This window comes from Poecilia reticulata, linkage group LG1, assembly GCF_000633615.1.
Source record: "Poecilia reticulata strain Guanapo linkage group LG1, Guppy_female_1.0+MT, whole genome shotgun sequence".
Classification (NCBI taxonomy): domain Eukaryota; kingdom Metazoa; phylum Chordata; class Actinopteri; order Cyprinodontiformes; family Poeciliidae; genus Poecilia; species Poecilia reticulata.
Window position 1 is genome coordinate 19131965 of NC_024331.1, and position 20299 is coordinate 19152263.

The window sequence follows — 20299 nt, forward strand, 5'->3', positions numbered from 1 at the left end:
TTAGCTCTTTTTTTGCTGCAGATGACGTCCGAGCTTTTGACATTTGCTTAGATACCTGGGGGTGTTGTGGCCGCAGTGAACCATCTTGACCAGCGTGACTCTCTGACGCTGTCACAGACCCCGGCCTGCCGACGTGGCGGGGCGGAAGAAGAGCCGCTGGCTGGCACCAAACGGGTGAGCTGTAGCTGCTGTCTCTTTCTGGGAAAACAAAACACTGTTTGTACTTTTTGTTGTAGAATTTAGTATGTTTACCTTTTTTCTGCAGGAAGTTAACTTACAATTAAATAAACAATTACGATTGTCGTCACTTAGATTACGTCTCAAAAGAGTTACTAGTTTAGGGAAAGGTACTTTTTGAATTTGAATGACTCAGAAATACTTTGCAACAATATTTGTTTCCAATTTTTTTTTTGCGTTGCTGTTAAAGTTGTCATGCTGCAGTTGTAATGTAATGTAATCCGTGTTATAAGTAGCTTTATCTTATTTTATGTTTGCATTTATTCACAACATCTCAATGATAATTTCACCCCCATCTTGGTGTATAGATAGGCACATGTTTTATTTTACCAATGTTTAAACACCACTTCGTTATAATTATCGCTTCAGGAAACATTATGTTTATTTAAACAGTTTGACATGCCCTTTATTGTTCTAGTCATAATGGAACTATGTATTGACGCAGTTAACTACCGTATTATATTCAGTGTGTAGAACTTAGAGCAAATAGTGAGTTACTTAGTAACTTTTTATATTCTGCAAACAAATAGAGGTTATGTTGAAAATGTTGGGTTCTAATAATAAAAATGCGAGTGTACTTTTTCCTGCTAATCACTAGATGACGACTTTGTTCCCTATATTTACACTGGCTATTTAAAACCCTTAAACTTTTTCACATTTTTCATGCAGTTCGTTGGAATTTAATGTGATAGACCACAACCAGGTATTATATGACTCCTAAGTGGAAGTAAAATAATGCCTGGTTTTTCAAACATTTTACAAATATAAATCTGAAAAGTGTAACGTGCATTTGTATTCAACTCCTCCCTGTCATAACTTTATAGAAGTTTTTAATTAGATATAAGGCTGTGCTTTGACTGGTCCATTCTAAAGCATGATCAGCTTGTGCCCTCCTGTATGTTTGGGCCCGCTTCTCTGCAGGAAAGTGAATCTCTGCATTGGTCATATGACCTTAACTTAACAGGTTTCCTTCCAGGATTGTTCTGCCATCAACTCTGCCCAGCTTACCCATCTCCTAGACATAATGCTGCCACCACCATGGATCATGGTGAAAATGGTTTGCTCATGGTGATATGCAGTGTCAGTTTTCTGTTTTAGTATTTTTCATGTGGTTCAAAAAGTTCAAGCAGGACAACTTCTTCCTTATATTCGCAATGTCCTCTAGGTGGCTTGTGATAAACGGCCAGCATGAAGCACACAACTATTAGCTGTCAACGGTTTTTTCCACCTGGACTGAAGACCTCTGCAGCTCCTCTAGAGTAACCATGGGCCGCTTGTTTGATTCTCTGATTAATGCTTTTTGTCTCCTCATCCAGTCTGTCAGTCTTGGTGGACGGCCATGTGCTGGAAGTTTTGCAGTTGTGTACATTTTTAAAATATGGACTGACTTGTGAAAGTGGCACTGGAGTTTATTTTGGGGCATCGGAGTAAATGGTACTGAATACAAATGCACATCACATGACATGGTAGCGTTTTCTTCCTACTTGACTATTATGAAAAGTTTAAGGGGTATTAATATTCTTGAAGGCACTGTAATGTAATAATTACTTAATAGAATACTACAAGTCAGGATCATTAACAACAAAGGTGGGAGACCTTAAATTGTGGTTCTTGCTAAATGCAGGTTTGTTACGCTAATCTCACATTTTAATATTTGGATTGTGAGTTTACGACGCCGTAAATAGATTAGATTATATCAGTCGCTCGTCTCAGAAGGATCTTCCCTCTTCCAGGTCACCATGTCTCAGGCTGTCCCCTCTGATGCGGAGCCCTGCACAGACAGCGGACCTCCGTCTGGACCTGCTCCCCTCGCTGATCCTGGCCCTCATCAGGGCGAGTCGACGCTCCCCGATCATCCGACGGCACCGCTGCCGCCTTCTCTCAACGCAGATTCCCATCACGAAGCCGAGCAGACTGCCGTGGAAGACACTACGACCAAACCCGAGACATCTGAGGGTCTGTCAGAGCCCCTTGCTGGGAATCAGGTGGCTGAATGTGACCAAGCAGTGAGCCTGGAGCCAGACCCAGAGAGCCTGGAGGAAGAGGAGAAGGTTTGTGGTGAAGGTTTCCATACATGCTGTTGTAGCGTCTTAAAACACTTTAAAGAAAGCAATATAACTGTACAGTAATACTTGGAGTTTCTACTATCTTTCTTGCCCTGATCTTCGGGTTCAGCCTCAGTCCCTGTAAAGTTAATTCAATTAAAGTGTTAAAAGCTCTTTATTTCTTCGCATTTTCAGCATTTCTAAACCAAAGCTTTTACAACACTGTACCTAATAATGAAGCTTGTTAAACAGTGTTTTACTACTGCTGTGCTGTGTATAACTGTGTGTCCTCATGTCTGCAGGTGTCAGTCCAGCAGAAAGACCAGGGCTGGGGAGGTTGGAGTACCTGGGGAAAATCTCTTCTGAGCAGCGCCACCTCCACCGTTGGTACGTCTTCCTGCTCCTCAGCTTTTTCTCCCGAACTTCTGTTTCTTCTTCTGTACCACAGATTTATTTTTGCCTTTTGTTTCTGTTTGTTTCTAAGGACTTAAATTCATCTTTCACATCACCGTCTAAAAAATGTTAAACTTTCTGACTGGTATTAGGAACTGTTCAATTGTATCGATTTTTAGGCCTGGCGGAAAGACCTCGGTTCCATATGAAGAAAAGTAGCCCCACAGCATGATGCTTCCTATGCCATGTATGGCTGATATTGTGGTGTTTCTTAGGTGATGTTCAGTGTTGTTTTTGTGCCACACTTGACTCTTTGAACTGTAGCCAATAGTGTATTAGTTTCATTAGACCATAACACTTCGTCTCAAAAGTGTTCTGAAGCCGAACCCAGATGTTTTCTAATGGAGGAAAACATGTAGCGAACTCGATTCTCACATTTTGTTACCTTACTAAAATAACAGCCTAAGTCATTTTTTGCCAAACGTGATTTTGGAAATAAAAGTCAACCCCTTTATATTGGCAAAAAAAAAAAAAGATTTACAAAAAAAAGATTATTTTAGGAAGGTGACGATTTAGAACGTCACATAAATTCCTGCAGCTCCTTCAGAGATGCTGTCGGTCGCTGCACAGCCTCCCTAACCAGTTTTGGAGAAACATCCCATTTTTCTAATATCAGGTTGGCTTATAATTTTCTCCTCTCTCCTGGTCTTGCTAAATATTAAAATTTGTGTCTTCTTATAAACGCTACACACCTTAAACTAGATTAAACCATTTTCACTTTGAATTGGCCAAAAATTGACACTGAGATTATTATTTAACCATGCAACTGGAATTTGTATGTGTTTATTTTAAATATAATTAAAAAAAAGAAAGTCTTCCAAAAGTAATTATTAAGTTTGACTGTGTGCTGCTCCAACCTGATTCTCAGAGCTGGTAAAGCAACACGTTGTCAAAAACAACATTATGAACCTGAAATAAAAATTTAAAAAGTCTGTTTGTTCTCACATGCCCATCGCTTCAGGTCACAGCCTGAGCTCCGTTAAGGTGAAGGCAGGTGAGGCTCTCCGTCTCCACAGGACCTCGGTAGGAGAGGAGGCGGTGGAGGAGGAGGACGAGGGAGCAGGGGAAAAGAAGGAGGGAGCAGATCCTGACAGAGCCAGCTTAGAGGAGTCGGCCCCTGCGAGCGCTGCCCCTGCTGCTGCACCCAGTAGGGGGGTTTTCTCCACAATCACACATGCTGTACAGAACACTGTGAGTGAACAGACACACTGCAAAACCCGATACGTATGAATTCACTTTGATGAGGAGCTTCCCAAGCCACATTTCTTCAGAAACTACAGTAATAAAACATGATAAATGTAATTTAAATACATAAAATGTCCCATTAGTGAACTTTTCCCTCTGTCTTCAAGGGTAAGTCGGTCATCAGTGGAGGACTGGATGCCTTGGAGTTCATCGGGAAGAAGACCATGAATGTTCTGGCTGAGAGTGACCCAGGTTTTAAAAAGACCAAGACTCTGATGGAGAAGACCGCATCTCTGAGTCAGGTTTGCAGCCACATAATTATCTGGACCCGTAGAAAAGTAAAAAAATAAATAAATTTCCCAGCCTGAGGAGAAACTTTGGGGATTCAGGGATGTTTTTGTAGTTTTACCAAGTTTTACCCTTTGTGCTGAAGTTCTGACGGGACTTTGATTCTTCAGATGTTGAGGGAAGCCAAGGAAAAGGAGCGTGCGCGTCTCAGCAGCCAGCCGCTGAGTGCGCCCACGGCTCACTACGGCATTCTGTTTGATGACTACCAGGGCTTGTCCCACCTGGAGGCCCTGGAGATCCTGTCCAATGAGAGCGAGGCCAAAGTAAAGCCCACTTTTCAGGAGTAAAAGTCGCGTCGCAAACACATTCTGTTTTCACGCTGAGCGTACCGCCTCTCTTTGTAGGTCCCAGCATTCCTCTCTTCCCTCACGGAGGAAGAGCAGGAGGAGGTGAAGAAGGAGCTGATTTTCATTAAAGAGATATTCATAAAGCAAGAAGAAGAAGAAGAGGATGAGGAGAAGGAGAAGGCAGGAGGAGAGACGGAGGATAATGGTGATCTAAGTTCCCAAATACACTGTTCCACCCCCATATGTGAGTGATCCAGAGCAGTCGGAGGTAGAGGCAGACTCTGAGCGCTGACCCAGGATCAGGCAGTCTTTCATTTTTTATTGCAGACTTCTTGAATAGAGAAGCACATGAAAGTTTTAGCATATTTTTGTGTCATAAAACATCATCTTAAACTAGATTAAATCACTTTAATCTAGTTTAAAGTGATTTAATCTAGATTAAACTAGTTTAATCTTGATTAAATCACTTTAATCTAGTTTAAGATTAAATGATTTAAAGACATTGTGCCATCATCATTGAAACATTGCAATGTAGAATGTCTCCATACACCTTTATAAAAAAACATTAAATCAAATAATTTTAGATAATAAAAATATGTTAATTTTTAAAGTTGTTAAATATTATTTATAATATTTCCCCTAATCATTATGGTGCCATAATAATTAGAATAAATAACTTAAAAGTTGTGTAAATACCTGATAGTAAATTAATATTCAATGGCATTTTCATAATTTCATGCTGAATTTAAAAAGCTGCCTAATTGTGAGAAGATTTCCTTAAAGCCGTTTCCTGACTTACAACAATAAGCACACACACCTGCTTTACTGGAAAGACATGTTCTCTCAATTCTATTTACATTTTATTTATTTAATCTGTTACACATATTTACCCTTTTTTTTCTAAAGTAAACTAAACAATCTGGCCTAAGTAAGTATATGGCCATCTATAGCTGTCAGTAATGTGTTTTTTACTCCAAACATTTCTGTTTAAAGTGAAAGTCCCCACTTTTTCTGTTTGACCTCATACACTCACACTTAAATTACAAATATCTACTAAAACTTCAAGTTTTATGCATTGTAGTGTAATTGAAAAAGTAGGTGATTTTTGAGAAGCAACAAAATTATCTTCCGTGTTCAAAAGAGATAGAAAAGCTCAATTCCCTGTTAGAATCCGTTTTCTCCGGATTAGGTTAAAGTTCTCCTTGAACGGACCTTGAGTGTTGACGCAATGCCAGGTTTCAGTCTTATCATACGCCACCAGCCTGGCATCCTTTTAATGTTTTAAAGGTCTGAGTTGTGTGACGAGCTCCTTCAGGCAGTGTCACAGCTGTGCACAGTTCAGAGTGGGCACCTGGAGGGATACACATGCACACGCTGCCTGATCCAGTGTCAGTGTTCAGGGGCTGACGACACATTCGCATTCACCATCTTCAGGAAAGATGACGGCAATCAGACCCGCACTCTGAATGTGCATGTTCGCTGAGCATCTTCTGATCCCGTCGTAATTTTAGCACGGAAAGCGAAATTAATTCAGCATGCAAACAAGAATCAACTCTCAGGTGAAAACATGTTAATCGCAGCATGAGGAAATCAAAGCATTAATCTCAGAGTTTGTGGAGCTGCATGTTTCGTGTATCACCTTCATGTTTTGCTGTGTAAAATCTAAACGTGTCGAAACAAGTGTGTGTGTTTTGTCAGCTGCTGACGGTGAGGAGTTTGTCAGCGTTCTGACTGAGCTGCTGTTTGAACTTCATGTTGCTGCGACGCCAGACAAACTCAACAAGGTGACACAAACATGCATACGTCTTCACTTTCAGTCGTACTCATATGTGTGTATCTGCACGGCTATCAGTATTTGTTGGAAAGTTTATTGGCTTTAATGACGAGTAAATCAATTAGTCTGGGGATTTAGAGTAAAGTTCAAATCTCTGATGTCAAGACACAAACACAGGATTAGCATGGCCGTATTACACCATTATATTTCATTTGAAGATGGTTTAAAGTAAATAACCCTCCAGCTTGACCTTTGACCTGATAGTGTAGCATACACAACTTGATCTCAAGCGCAGCCAGTTTGAACATTAAACATGTTGATGTTAAACATGTCTGCTCGGATTAAGAGTCACTCACCTCGGCATTATTCTTTTTTGGAGTCTCTTGTTGATTCAGCTAATTATTATTTGGCCACTAGGTGGCGATCAAAGGTTGCCCAAAGCTCCTTGAACTTCCAGCCCAAGATGGTCAGGTGGTCAGTTCATTTTTGTTTCAAAATGAAACACATATTTTAGGTAAACCCACTGACGTGGCCATCTCAGAAAAATCCGACAGCAGGTTAAGAAACAAAGAATTAACCAAGAATTTAAAATAAAACTAAGTTGTTTAAGCTTTAAAATCTTTTGAGAAGTTTCAACACATGATTTACATAAATGTTTTATTAATTTGTTTGTGAAATTTCATGAAATGCCTAAATGTGTGTGAGAAATGTAGTCTGAATTTATTGTTAGAAATGGTAACAAGATTAAGTTTTATTTTTCAGGGCTTCTTTCTTTGCCCTATTCTTCTTCATTGACTCAGTTTTAGCAATTTTTCATCTGTTGACATGAAATTGTTCATCTGCTATTACCTTTAAAAATTACTTCAAATTTTGAAGTGTACGTATGTTCTTGTGGTTTTTCGAAATACCCCGTGACACGTTTTGATTAGGGCAGTTACCCAGAGTGGCATGAGTAAACTTATATATACTTATTTTTTAATCTGGTATACTGACAAATAAATTAGGTTTTTTTTGTCAGTTTCATGTTGAAGAAGTTTTCGAGTGCTTTAATGAGTAATTGTTGCCCCCATGAGCGGGTGCTGCTGGAAAATGGGAGATTATGTTCCGTACTTTGTGTAGGACTCATATTTTATTCTGCCCTCAAATCTCAGTTGATTTCTTGTTTGCTTTGTGGGTTTTTTCGGTTTGGGGTAGCAGAAGAACAAGAACCACCACTAGAAACACTTCAGACATTATTCCACATGGCAACAAGTGTGTGATCCTCATCACACAGTTACTCGGAAATACAAGGATGACTGCTAAATATTAGCTGAAGCCATTCTGAGGAATGTTGTTCTCCAACCAGAGCAAATACACATTTATCTACAACCCTAATGACATCCTGCTGCAGGCATTGTGGAAAAATAAAGTACCCTCCTTCAAAGACCCTCTGCATAATCCATGCTCTCTTTTATAGACAGGCATTAACGTACAATCGTGCTCATGCATCTCATTAGCATCCATCACTACAGTGATTTCTCGGCACACAGAGCTGATGGGTGGTAATTATGCATCTGCAGGCTCGTATGAGAGCCCATGAATGGGTGAACAAAGTGGAGCAGCCAGGAGGAGTAACGTTTTCCGGAGAAAGTGCAGAGGATCAGAAGGATGATGGCCAGAACAAAGAAGAAGAGAAGAAGAAAGATGAGGAGGAGCTGGAGGACAAGAAGAGCGATGGGGAGGAGAAGGAAAAGGAGCGCGACCTCCGATCTGTAGAGGTGAAGTCATCTTAACATTAAGATTTTAATGCTTTCCTCCCAGCTGTCACAGCCTGATTTGTTTTGAGTCGCTCTTTCAGAAAGGAAGCTAAACGTTATTTATCTTCCTTAATGCAGGCCATCTATCTGTCATCAGTGGGCAGTCTGGCAGAAGTGACGGCTCGCAGTATTGAACAGCTCCACAAGGTGGCAGAGCTCATCCTTCATGGTCAGGAGCAGGAGAAGCCAGCCAGGGACCAGGCACAGATCCTCACCAAGTACGAGTGGATGAGTGGAAGCTCAACTGTTTTTGTTTTTGGTTCTTAGATTTTCTAGACTGTAGGAATGGGAGCGTTACTACAAACAATTAAAATTTTGTTATTGCTTTGCTTATTGCCTGGAAGCACCAGGGTATATATATATATATTTTTGCTAAATAATAATTGATGTTTTCTTTCTATTCCAGGTTGACATGTGCCATGTGTAAGGAGGTAGATTGCTTGACCAAGCGGTTCTCTGGTACGCTTCTTCTAGTTGGGGTAAGTGGGAGTTTGTGTTTGGATTGGACTTTTGTCATTGTTACTTACAGGCCTGCAGAGGTACATGCCAAGGACAAACTTGGTTCACTGAGGGCACTGATGATGCCATTCCAGGAGTAATTAATTTATGATAGGCTTGAGCCTCAGTGGTTTCTGGGATACTTCTTACGCGCCCTGACCAATTTCTTTTTTGCGTCAGGTTCTTGAAACTTGAATACGACTCAACAAGGACGCCAAACACGCATCAAAACTGGTTTTAATTTGGTTTGACTGAGCAGGAAACCATTAAGCTTCTGATATGGCCTTGACCACAAGACCACAGTAGACGTAAAAGCTGACTCATCGTCAATAAGCCGACAAATTCAAATGAGCTCTACCAGTTTTTCCAATAAAAATGGTCAAATACCCTGTCCGAATTATGCTATATGCATATTTTTGTACCTGTATGTGTAATTTCGAGCATGTGGATTAGAAAAAAATTTCAAATAAATTCAAACTTGTGTACTCTTTGAAAATAATTGGAATTTGTTGCATAATCAGGCTTCATTGAAAAAAGAATGGCTCAAAGTTATCATTTAGGTTCATGACTCTCCCAGTTATCCATAAACAGATCAGAATTACCGTCTTTGTTTCTGTTCTCGTGTTTTGCATCCGTACAAAGAACATACAAAATACCCTGGAGACAAGGTGAGGATTGCTTGATTTATCGGTCTTGTAATCTCATCTGCTTTGCTGTTTTTCTTTCAGCCACAAAGGAAAGCAGAAGAGTTGAATCCACTTGTAGACAGCGTCCTGCAGGAGGTGAGATCTGCTTTTTAATAAAAAACAAATCCGTCACAGTCATAGGCGCGCGGCATCTGATAGAAGATGACACCTCTCAATAAAGCTGAGGGTTTATAGGAGCTGATAGGAGACAAAGGTGGCCGCTGCTGGCGTGAAGCTACTGAGTCTTTGTGTCTGTGCTGCTTCAAACTCAAGACTCATGATAAAATTATGCTGAAGCTCCATGGATCTTCACCGTTTATCTGAGGCTGATCTGCAGACATGACAAGAAGGACTGTTGGAAAATAAACAGGGATTTTTTTCCATACTGATCTGCTCAGTTAATTTTTCATGTGCTATTATGAACTTACTGAAGTTTGACTGCAAGAGTTTGTGTTTGTATAATCCCTGTTCTTACAGACATTTCCAAAATCCAGCTGTGAAAAGGGATTTTACCCTAATTTCAACTAAATCGTGAAAAAAGGGGGAAAACTAGAGTCAGTTTTTTTTTTACTATTGCCAATATAATCTGCTTTTAAGAATATAGCTTTAAAGAGGCTTAAATAAGACGGGTTTGGTACTGTAATCCTGTTCATGCTGAATGAAAATACATTAACGCATATTAGATCAAGAACTTTTGGACCTATCGGATTTTCTTTTAATTCAGTCATTGACTAAATATACAAACGTAGGATCTGTTTTATGCATTTTATTTGCACTTTGCATCCTTCCTAATCCTATATACTAGCGCTCTTCTTCGTTTTCCCCTTTTTGCTGCTTTTAGAGTTCGTTCTCATTGATGGTGGTGAAGTATAAAAAGAATCTTGTCTCGTCTCTGCAGGGGACCAACAGCACCAACTACATCCATAATGCATTTCAGCTGCTGCTGCCAGTCCTGCAGATCTCCCACATCCAGAGCCAGCACCGCCAAGCTGCTGCAGAGCCAGCAGCACAGCCGCAGCACTGACACCCTCAGTGCATCTGCTTGCCTTAATGTACAGTTGTAAAGTAAAGCACAGTGCTTTCATGTGCCATAAAGCAGGAGATGCGTTGGCGGGAGAATAAAAGTTCCTAAAGGAAGCAGACAAATGGACTAATAACATACAACAATGACCCAGATGTGTTTATCCGCTTCTTATTTAATAAAGCAACCTGTTATGCTGATAAAATGCTTTCAAGCTCAGCGAAGACCAGTTAGCAGCAGTGTTACCATAGATGAAGTCCTGCTCTGGCACCGGCCTCTCCCTCTACACAGATCACACTTTTCTCATTGTTTAAGTTTACTACATGTATAAAATGTGCTTTTGCAGTAAAGTACAACCTGCAGCTTGTGCAGACTGTAATTAAACAGAATGCAGAATGGGTTAAAACAAGAACAAAGCAAAGGACAACAGGCACAAAGGAAATTGGTAACTACATGAACACAATGCTCTGATTGTGGGTGATCATTTTCTAATTTTAACACTATTGTACCAAAGAATTATCTTTTTGTCCCCATGTCTCTACTGAATCTTTGGAAGATGGGTTTCCCCTGCTGCAGTAAAAAAATTAAAAATAAATAAAAAAATCAGGTGCATCTATGCAAAAGCTGAAAATTATAAACCATTATGAAGAAAGATGATTTCCATTAATATCAATCTTTCTTCACATTGCTCACATTTATAGAAAAAGACATGAATAGAGAAGTAAACCCTAACTATTTTCCTCTGGATTGAAACTACAGATTAGCATTATTGAAAATTTACATTATATTTGTCATGCTGCCGTTTTGTTTCTCTGTTAAATTATATGTGAAGCAACACTACCTTGAGTTTTGTTAACGGTTATGCTTGGATTCCCATATTATATCCACTGAATGTTTAAAAAAAGACTCTAAATGTTTATTGTATTATGTTTTGGTGCTGCTGCAAATAAAAAATGTGTTAACATCACTGAGAATTGTTTTTGACAGAAATAAACAATAATCCTGATTAAAAATGGAGCTGGACCTGCTCAGCATAAGTAAACAGAGGGACATCTAGCGCAACTGAAGTAAGAAAACAAATCATACAAATGATACAAAACACAAAATAGTGTGATATAAAATCCTCAGAGAATAATGCATTATAGATTAATATTATATGGGAGATTTTAAAGATTAATTTTAAAATATGTTGCATATTGTTGGAATACTTATCGATCAAGATAATTAAGCTGATACATTTTTCAGTACATAAATGTGTTTTTAACCCCTTAACCTGTAACGAAATGCCCGTGTGCCATTTTTCCATTGTATTTTTCCGGATTGAGGGTTAAGGGGTTTTAATAACCTAGACCTAGATGAGTATTATGCAAAACTGTGTAAACCAGCATCTGGTTTAGTAAAGTTTGTCTGCTGCTGCTGCTACAGTCCTGCCATAGTGCAGCCAAGATTACAACTATAAACATCTGCAGCAAATTCCTATTTGTTCTCTCCTCTTTCCATATGAGTTATTTTATATATTTTCAGTGGTGCAGCAGGTTATTTTGACTCATTCATGTGGTAAAAGTGCTTCTGCTGCTCAAAAATAAAAAAATAAGTGAACTATTTATTGATGAATAATGTTTTAATGGATGAAAAATAGATCAGTTGCTATTTCTGTAACATTATTAACATTTGCACAAGTTACTGCATTTCTCAAAACAATAAGTACAAACTGCAAACCCAGTCGGTAATCTGCAAAAATGTGTCACTTGCTCAAAATGAATAGTTCAAGTATGGAGTTCATTCCTCAAGACCAAGTGCTTATGTCAAGGAAAGTGTCTGTGTCAAAATGAAAAGCCCTGACAAAACGGTTAAACGGCTGTGTCCCGTTTTCATTATAAAGTGTTTTCTAATGCATAAAAAATCCCATGTTGGCAACACTCCCCGAAACTTCTCAAAGAAAGCACTATGCAGTATTTGGTTAGCCATTTGAAATCTACAGCTCAGTTCCACATTTCTGTAATTAGTGAGGTAAATGAGTACAAGATGCTGAATATGTACAGTATGTTTCACTGCGTCCGCTCCTTGCAGTTCAAATTTGTCCGGAGCATTGGTCAAAGGCAAAGTACAAACATGTTTACAGCAAACACACGTTGTGTAAAGCTGTGCACTACTTTCAACAATATCAAGAGTGGAAGCTGAGATTCACTTTTTCTTTTAGTTCCTTTTGACTGACATGACACAAGCAAGTAATGTTATAAAACAGCAGAGAATTGCATGGAAGAAATTAATGCACGTCCACAAGGATTTGTAATGAGTCATAAGAAATGGGAAACTGCTACTACTACGAGCAAAAATAGATCAATATTATGGAAGCTAAACTAGCAGTTTAATTGTAATTCTTACACAAAATTTGTCCATTTTAGCTTTTGGTGATGGAGGAATGGCAACAAATGAAACTATACTTTTTCTTCATTGAGTGGTTTTATGAATATATGGTGGCTCATCCTGGACTTTTTTACTGACTAAAACAACTTTAAAAGAGACATAGAAAGGAAAAGAGTAGAGAACGTGTCTTTCATATATCAGGCTAACCTGGACAATGAATTTCTGTCTTTTCTCAGAATCAGCTAAGAACAGGGACCACGCTAAAGCAGAATGGTTTCTAATTTAGCAGGTAGATTTGTTGTTACCTCTGAAAAACTTGCAGATAACTCCAAACAGGCACAAACTGCCTGAGTGGGATGAAGGGTTTTAAAAAGTCTTGTTGAAGCAGCACTAGTCTGCTTTCAGATGGTGAACCTGAAGCACCAATATCTGTACTCGAAGCTGTACTCTTATCCATTGACATATCCAAAGAATGGTTTGTAAAATCCATCAAACTTCACTGGGGAGGTTTTAATAATAAACGGTGCTGATCTTTGCATGCTGCATTGTGTGTCTACAGAGCAGGCCTTGAGGTGATGGAGTTTTCTTGTTTTCTTGCCTTAGTGCTCCTTTTGTTGTGTGTCTATCAGCACGGCTGTTCTTCTGTGAGGGAGGAGGTAGGAGGATGGCAGCGATGATGAAGGGTTTTCTGAAAGTTTTACCAACACACACATAAAATCAATACTTGATTGGCATGTTAAGATTGGATTTTACTCTCATCACATTTACATTTTTATTCTTTCCTGAGAGAAACAATAAAGTGTGATTGATTTGCAGCTTTAGCACATGCTATCATTGCAAAAAGATTTTTGAAAGGGTTTTTTTTCCCCCTATGGTTATCAATGAAACCAAACTATAAGTTAATGCATGTTGAAATTGTGACTTTTACAGAAAAAACAATGACAGTAATGACGGTATTGTGGTTACCTGTAAAGCAGCTAAGGGGATTTCCATTCAGCAAAGTTTCAATGTTCTCTAGAAGAAATCATGTTTTTTTTTAATTAATTGTAATAGTCATTCCAATAACTGTACACTATCTGTCATTTAAGATGCTGCCTGTAAGTTATTGTTAAAATTAGGACCTTTTAACAACAAAAGCAATGTCCAAAGCATTCTTTATTTTTACAAACACATTTTTTCCTTTTGAAAAGAATATTAAAATCACCCCTAATCCTGACTTTAACCAGATATAAAAGCTATGGTGAGACGTTCCAACAACGATATAAACAGGTTTTTTAAGCAATGCTTCATTCACATTGTTGTGTTTTGAGAGACGGCTGTATTGTGATTAATTTTAATTTTAAAGTATGAGCATCTCTAGGAAGATCCAACATTAGTGTTTCCTTACCTCTGCTTTCAATTTCTAGAATGGGCGAAAGTCCTGACATAAAAAGACAACTAGGCATCAAATGACTACACAACCTTGTAAATTACTTTTAATATAAGCTGCATTTTTGTTAGAACTTACCAGTCCAAGACTGAAGCCTATTCAAATGGTACCTTGTTTCTGTTGGGTAATACATTTGTTAGAATAGCTCAAGATCGAACAAGTAGTTTTGAGAATTTTAATTCTTGTCTGAAAATGCACTAAAGCAATTTAGAGAAACTGTAATAGATACTGCATTTTTGTTAGAACTTACCAGGCCAAGACTGATGTCGATTTAAACGGGACGCTGTTTCTGCTGGATAATATATTTGTTAGAAAAACACTTTGGTGTAAACATATGACACTGACTGCTCTCTGTCCAATAAAGCAACATTAAAACAAATTAATATTTTGGAAAGTTTGCTTTTTACAAAACAACTTGTTTGAGAAACAAAGCCACAAACTGTTGCTAGATGTATAAGTATTTTTTTAAACTGCTTAGAGATCATCAAAAACACATTCTAGACTTGCTAACTGGCTAGCTAGTCTAGCTAGCTAGTCTACCAGACATCAGACCAGCTAGCTGGGAGAGATAGTCTAGCTGGCTAGCATAGAATGACAGCTGTTTCCTGAAAAATGCACCAAAGCAACTGAGAAAAACTGTAATAGACACTGCATTTTTTTTTTTGTGGTATCTAAATGTAGTACCTAGCTACCTAGCTACTTAGGTAGCAGTATCTAGCTAGATACTTAGGTAGGTTTCTTTACCTTTTAGCTGCTGATTGGGAGGCTGGTACTCAATATGATGCACAATAGTTTTATCTGTGGAAGAGCATATCTTATTTTGTCTGCTCTCATCAAAAATGTAAAGTCAATTCATGTGCTAAAGTGTGTTTTCCTCTCTTACTGTTTAAGCGTGTCCCCAGATAGATTTTTGCAATCACAGTTATAACAACAATCAGGCACACCATACACAGCAGAACCAGAAAGGTCCACCTGTAGCTGCACCATCCTGGAGGGCAAACAGGGACTTTTAGATAATTGGTTCGTTTACAGAACATACTTAATACACATGCATGGAGTGAAAAGAATCACACATAGAGATCAGAAATGAAAAATGAAAATGAAACGTGTTGGGGTTATGGAAAAGCTTGATGGAAGGAGAAGGAAAAAATGCTATCTTAAACGACATCCAATTTTCCTCTTCCACTCTGGAAAATATGACATGGCTCAGGCTTTAAGTATGGGGAGCACTGCAGAGCGGCACACAAGGAAGGATAGCCAAAATCAATACCAGAGATCCAGAGGATTAGGATGTAGTGTAGTCTTGGAAAGATCAAGCAGTGCAAAGGGAGGGGAAAGACACAGAGGAGATTCAAGTCAACACAAGGAGAATTGAAGGAAATTTGTCCTATTTAAAAAATGAGTCCAGAGAGGACTGAGAGACAGGGCAGTTTGGAGTGAAATGAAAACATAGATTTGTTTCTTTGTCTCTTATTGACTCTTCTCAGCTGCACTGACTCCACATGGAGAACTGAGAAAAAAACAAACTCCCCTTTATCCTTACACCAACCTTTATCTGCCTGTTTCCATGACAGCCTTTCTGTTTTATTTCCTGTCAAAACAGTTTGATTGGCAAGCCAAAGGAGGCAGTGGCTTTGATTGGTCGAGTTGGATGATTGAATGAGAGGAAGACAGCAGTAGAAAGCCTGTCCCTGGTTTGCCTTGTCACCCGTTGGGTCTTCCTCCTCTTCAGGTGGTCGGAGGAACAGGGACCTCTGACTGCTGTAGCCAAACAAAGTACGATTCACGGCCTCTGTGTCGTCCACTTGAAAGACGACTGACACCTCCAGAAGCACCACCAGAGCTGTCGATGAGAGCGGAAGTTATCTCATAATTTTAAAATTGGACTCTGCATGTCATGATTGTGGTAGCTTAAAATTTACAGATGAAAATAGATTGTGGTGCGCTGCCTGTCATGGAAGGACTCATAAATCAAACTGACTCCTGTTTGAAGTAGCTAGGATCATCAAAATAATTTCTATCTGATACATCCCAGAATAATGAGACAGAAATGACTGAAGCTTTAACATACCTTCAATAAAACATTGACTTTTTTGTCCTTAAGCCCCTTCATACCTAATTTGGAGGGGTTCAGCACATATTTCATAATTTGACGAATCTCGGCAAATTAGTAAATTTATCCCAATGGTGGCTGAAGCTTTTTTTTAAATTAACTTATCCTAAGAGACAGTGGTAGTTTTTGATGTAAACTTTTATTGTTTTCTGCCCAGGCCAGCACACTGCAAAATATTTCAGGGTGGTTTAATTTGAAAATGAAAGTTTACCTGCTGCCTTGAAAATGCAATTCAAGTCAACAAGAAAATTGTTTTGGTTTTAGCTCAGAAATTAAAGTTCACGAAGTTGATTAAACAACAAGAGACAAGTTGTCTAAACTTTGTTTTTTTTAAATTCATCAATCTTGAAATGTGAGTTTTAACTTAATGATGCAATTTAAATCAAATAATTATTTCACAATATACAAAAAAGCTGGCCTCGCCTAGTTAAGGCATGTGTATATTTTAATGCAACTACTAATATTTCTATATTTTGTTTAAACATTTTTAATATAATTAGTAGTGAGATATTTTAGTCTTGATGTTACTACTGGAACTGCACAGCAGCATCATTATAATGTGTTACCTGGTGATGAGACGTTGCTGTGAAGTTCCTCCATGTTCTTGTCTGTTTCACACATGAACAAGTCTGACATTGAGTCTCCTTGGACTTTCTGCGTTTCAGGATGTAACTCAGCTGCGTTTCCTTCAGCCTCTTGTGCACAGATCTGCTTCAACTGTTCAAGTTCTGGACTTGGAGTAGGATTACAGATGGCCTTTCTTTCAGCTTTACCGTTTGCTGGCTGCACATTTCCCCCTTTCCGTTCCTGATGCATCGGTTCATGAGGTCGGTGGGGAAGGCAGTGGAAATTCACCTTTGAAACTGAACAGATGGAGAGAAGGGAACAGTTAAAACGACGATCTCCCAGCAGCAGCAGCAGCAGTAGGCACAATAGGAAAACATCACATGCTCTCAAGTCAGACATCAGAGGAGGATCTTAAAATGGAAGTTGTTTCCGTCAGTTTGTATCTTTCAGGGAGAGACACTCAAGGGAAGAGCGAGAAGGATGAACAAGGAGAGAAACGACTGAAGGCAAGCAACATGAGAACAAAGGTTAAAAAAGGCACTTGTATAAATAACTGTGCTTTCACACAATCCAAAAAAAATAAATAAATCCTCATGTAGCTGCCAGTCACTGTGGATCTAATTTTTGACTCTTGAGCAGAGGTTCTGAAACTTTTGCAACAAACAACCTCAGTAAATACTAAAGTTTCTAAATACTGCAATAATGAAGGGAATTTCAAAACTGTAGCACAACAGGGACTCGACTTTTCAATCTTGTTGCATTTGTCAAAAAGGCAGGAAGGATATGAATTAATAAAATTTTAATGGACATTTCTATGTAAACTAGCAAAGTAAAAAGGAAATACCCGAGAGTTCAAATGGAAAAGCTGAAGGTTTTTCTCACCATCTAACCCAAACTCTGGTCTGGTGAAGAAAACCCAAACAGAAACTGCTCTTGCTTCAGAAAACATGTCGGTAGCAGAGGCTAGCCTGCTGCTTTATCACATGAATCCTACTAAAGTGTGACAAGTTAATTCCTCTGTTTTTATCTCATCTACTTGTCTGTGATTGCCACAGTTTACAGCAGTTCAGAAATTTTGTTTTGCTTATCAAATAAACATCTACATTGCATCACTCTAACAGTGGTGTACTGTTCTGTTCTGCATGTCCTCCACACTCACAAGCAAGAAGGACACTGACTAGTACTTAGTTTGCTGCTGACACCCTGCTCTGGGTCTCTTCTGAGTGGCATCTGACCAAATCACAGATGGATGTGCTGCAACAGTCTTTAAATGTTGGTTAACTCTGCATTCTACCTGGAAATGGCTGACACAAGCATTTATTATGAAAACAACTTAAGTCACATCAAGCAGCAGCAGTTGTGACAAACTTTGAAACCCTTATCATTAAAATGTAACCAAAATGAAAGACAAAAAAAAATTTTTTTTTTAAATGTACTGGGACTTTTTTAGGTTGTTGAGGCAAAGTGAAGTAAAATCCTCTGACACCATGTTTGTTTGTTTTTTTTAAATATGTGTTGCAACATTGTTTCCCATTTTCACTTAGATTTTGAAATTCCCATGTTTTAAACTATAAAATCAAACGGGAGCATTGCAGGACAAGTTGAGGGATTCTCACACCTTGTCCTCATAGTTCAAAATGGCTTGCTTAAAACTGTGTATTTGCATTGCTCATTAATTCCTTCATATATGGATAGTAGCTACTGAATAACGTCCCAAGTGTTAGTGTCTGAATGCATAAAATACAAAGAAGAAGTTGTAGTATCTTGTGTTGCTAATAGCAGTTGCTCATCTGCATCTGGCACACACTTCACCTTGGTTTGGTGATGTTTCCATATCCATGTTCTGACTTTAAAGTCAAATAAGAAGTCGTTGGCACTTGTTCCTGGTTAAAATCTACATATTTAAGTTTATGATGGAAGTTCTTCAAACATATCAATCTGCACTTGAGAAGCATTTCTGTTTTGAGCAGTGTCAGTTTATAGTAGAGTCTGGTGTTCCTGAACACCTCCTGTTGTGGATGCTAATTAGCTCTGTATATTTATTTATGTTTTTTTTTTTTTAAGGTTTTGTTGGCTCTAGTGGCCTTCACCTGAAAGTAGCTTGACAGGAAGCAGGGCAATGAGAGAGGGGGAAGACATGCAGTAAACGTCACCAGGCCAGGAATTGAACCTGCGACCAGTGGCACGAGGACCAAGACCCCAATGTATGGGCCGTGCTCCGCCCCTGCGCCACCACAGCCCCCCCATCAGCTCTGTATTTGACTTGAAAACTTTTGATACAAACATTTCTTATGACTGCCACTAAAGATGACCCAAGTGTCACCAGGAGTGCCTGGACCACAGTTTGAGAACCACAGCTTTAGAGAGAGACTACACGCAACGCCAAGGAACGCACACAAAAACTGTTTGATGTTAGCTTTGAGCAGATGAAGAAGTGGATCTGACTTGACCCAGTACAGAGAGGCATGTGGACAGAGTGAAAAGTGTTCAGTTCAAGTTGTTCTGGTTGACCCACCTGAGTATATCCTGAATAACTCTGGCAGGCAGATGATGAAGGCGAGGAAAACCAGAAGGAGAAGTTTAGTCACTGCAGCTCTTGCCATGGTTGTACAATCAGGTCACACACATTGGTTCACACCAGCCACGCTGACATGTGGCTCGCAGGAACTCCTTCCTTGTTCAGACACGAAATCTCCTGTGTTCACATCAGGTCTGCACCCATCAGTGTCTCTCTGGCAGTCTTCACGGAGCTCTAATGATTTCGTTCATAGATTGTGCTGTTGAAGGCGACTGAGCGGGTTTGTTATACAGAGCAACTTCACTTCACTTCCTATTGCACTTCCTGTAATCTTCTCAGAAAGACTCAGAAACAGAGAGAAGGGCGGATTTCAGATGGTTTCTGCCAGCTGAATGTAAGTACTGGAAACAAGTGTCTCTATTTGAGTCTTAAAGATGGCAAGTCTGCTTACAAGACATTTTCATTTAATTAGGATCTTTGGTCTTGTGTTTGCACATGATAGAGGTACTACTGTCATTAGATGTTTACAAGCAATGAAGGAAATAACGTAAATGCAAACTCAAAAGAACCTCATGGTAGTGACGTAGCTTTTTCTTTTTTGTTTTTTTTCTAAAACCCAAGCTAAAAGTCAGTTTGCATTGGATAAAGCATGCCTCAGTGCCTCTGCTTTCATTTCATTGTGGAAATAAAGAAGGTAAGAAGCACCGGTGTGCTGTTACTCATATGCATTGATCACCAGATCATCAGCATGCCTGAGTGCTTTAGAGAAGTGATTGTGTTTTTATAGCTGCACATCAATCTAGGATGGATTTTACAGCTACTGGCAAGCAGTTTAAGCTCACTTATGCTATAATGAGGAAGATTATTTGTGGCTGCAAACAGTTAGACAGCCACCAATTTCCACCTTACTTGGATGACCATGACCTTCTCTGTATACTAAAGTATTTAACATTTAAAACAAAAGCATGCCTCAGA

The 20299-nt window shown here is 39.0% G+C and overlaps 2 protein-coding genes across 5 annotated transcripts; one reads left to right on the plus strand and one right to left on the minus strand.

The window, feature by feature from the left end:
* The first annotated feature begins 97 nt into the window (after nt 1–97).
* fam114a1 (family with sequence similarity 114 member A1) lies at nt 98–11297 on the plus strand. Its single transcript, XM_008412581.1, has 13 exons — nt 98–174; nt 1971–2288; nt 2585–2669; nt 3697–3926; nt 4088–4222; nt 4379–4531; nt 4613–4799; nt 6254–6339; nt 7889–8086; nt 8204–8343; nt 8532–8604; nt 9352–9405; nt 10208–11297. The coding sequence occupies exons 2-13, from the start codon at nt 1977–1979 to the stop codon at nt 10331–10333; spliced, it is 1779 nt and encodes a 592-aa protein (XP_008410803.1). The 5' UTR covers nt 98–174; nt 1971–1976; the 3' UTR covers nt 10334–11297.
* A 1885-nt stretch (nt 11298–13182) lies between these two features.
* On the minus strand, nt 13183–19712 carry LOC103466771 (uncharacterized). Of its 4 annotated transcripts, none has more exons than XM_008412593.1 (8): nt 19322–19712; nt 16806–17102; nt 15676–15969; nt 15010–15114; nt 14377–14924; nt 14205–14243; nt 14085–14117; nt 13187–13385 (listed from the first exon to the last, which is right to left on the minus strand). In XM_008412593.1, exons 1-5 carry the CDS (start codon nt 19407–19409, stop codon nt 14845–14847), a joined length of 864 nt encoding a protein of 287 aa, XP_008410815.1. In that variant the 5' UTR covers nt 19410–19712; the 3' UTR covers nt 13187–13385; nt 14085–14117; nt 14205–14243; nt 14377–14844. The 4 variants fall into 4 exon arrangements, 2 of the variants coding, with proteins under 2 accessions (XP_008410815.1, XP_008410824.1); XM_008412602.1 differs by having other exon boundaries at nt 14085–14134; XR_533984.2 differs by adding an exon at nt 13664–13711 and having other exon boundaries at nt 13183–13385; nt 14085–14134; nt 14377–15969; nt 19322–19709.
* Nucleotides 19713–20299: the final 587 nt, after the last annotated feature.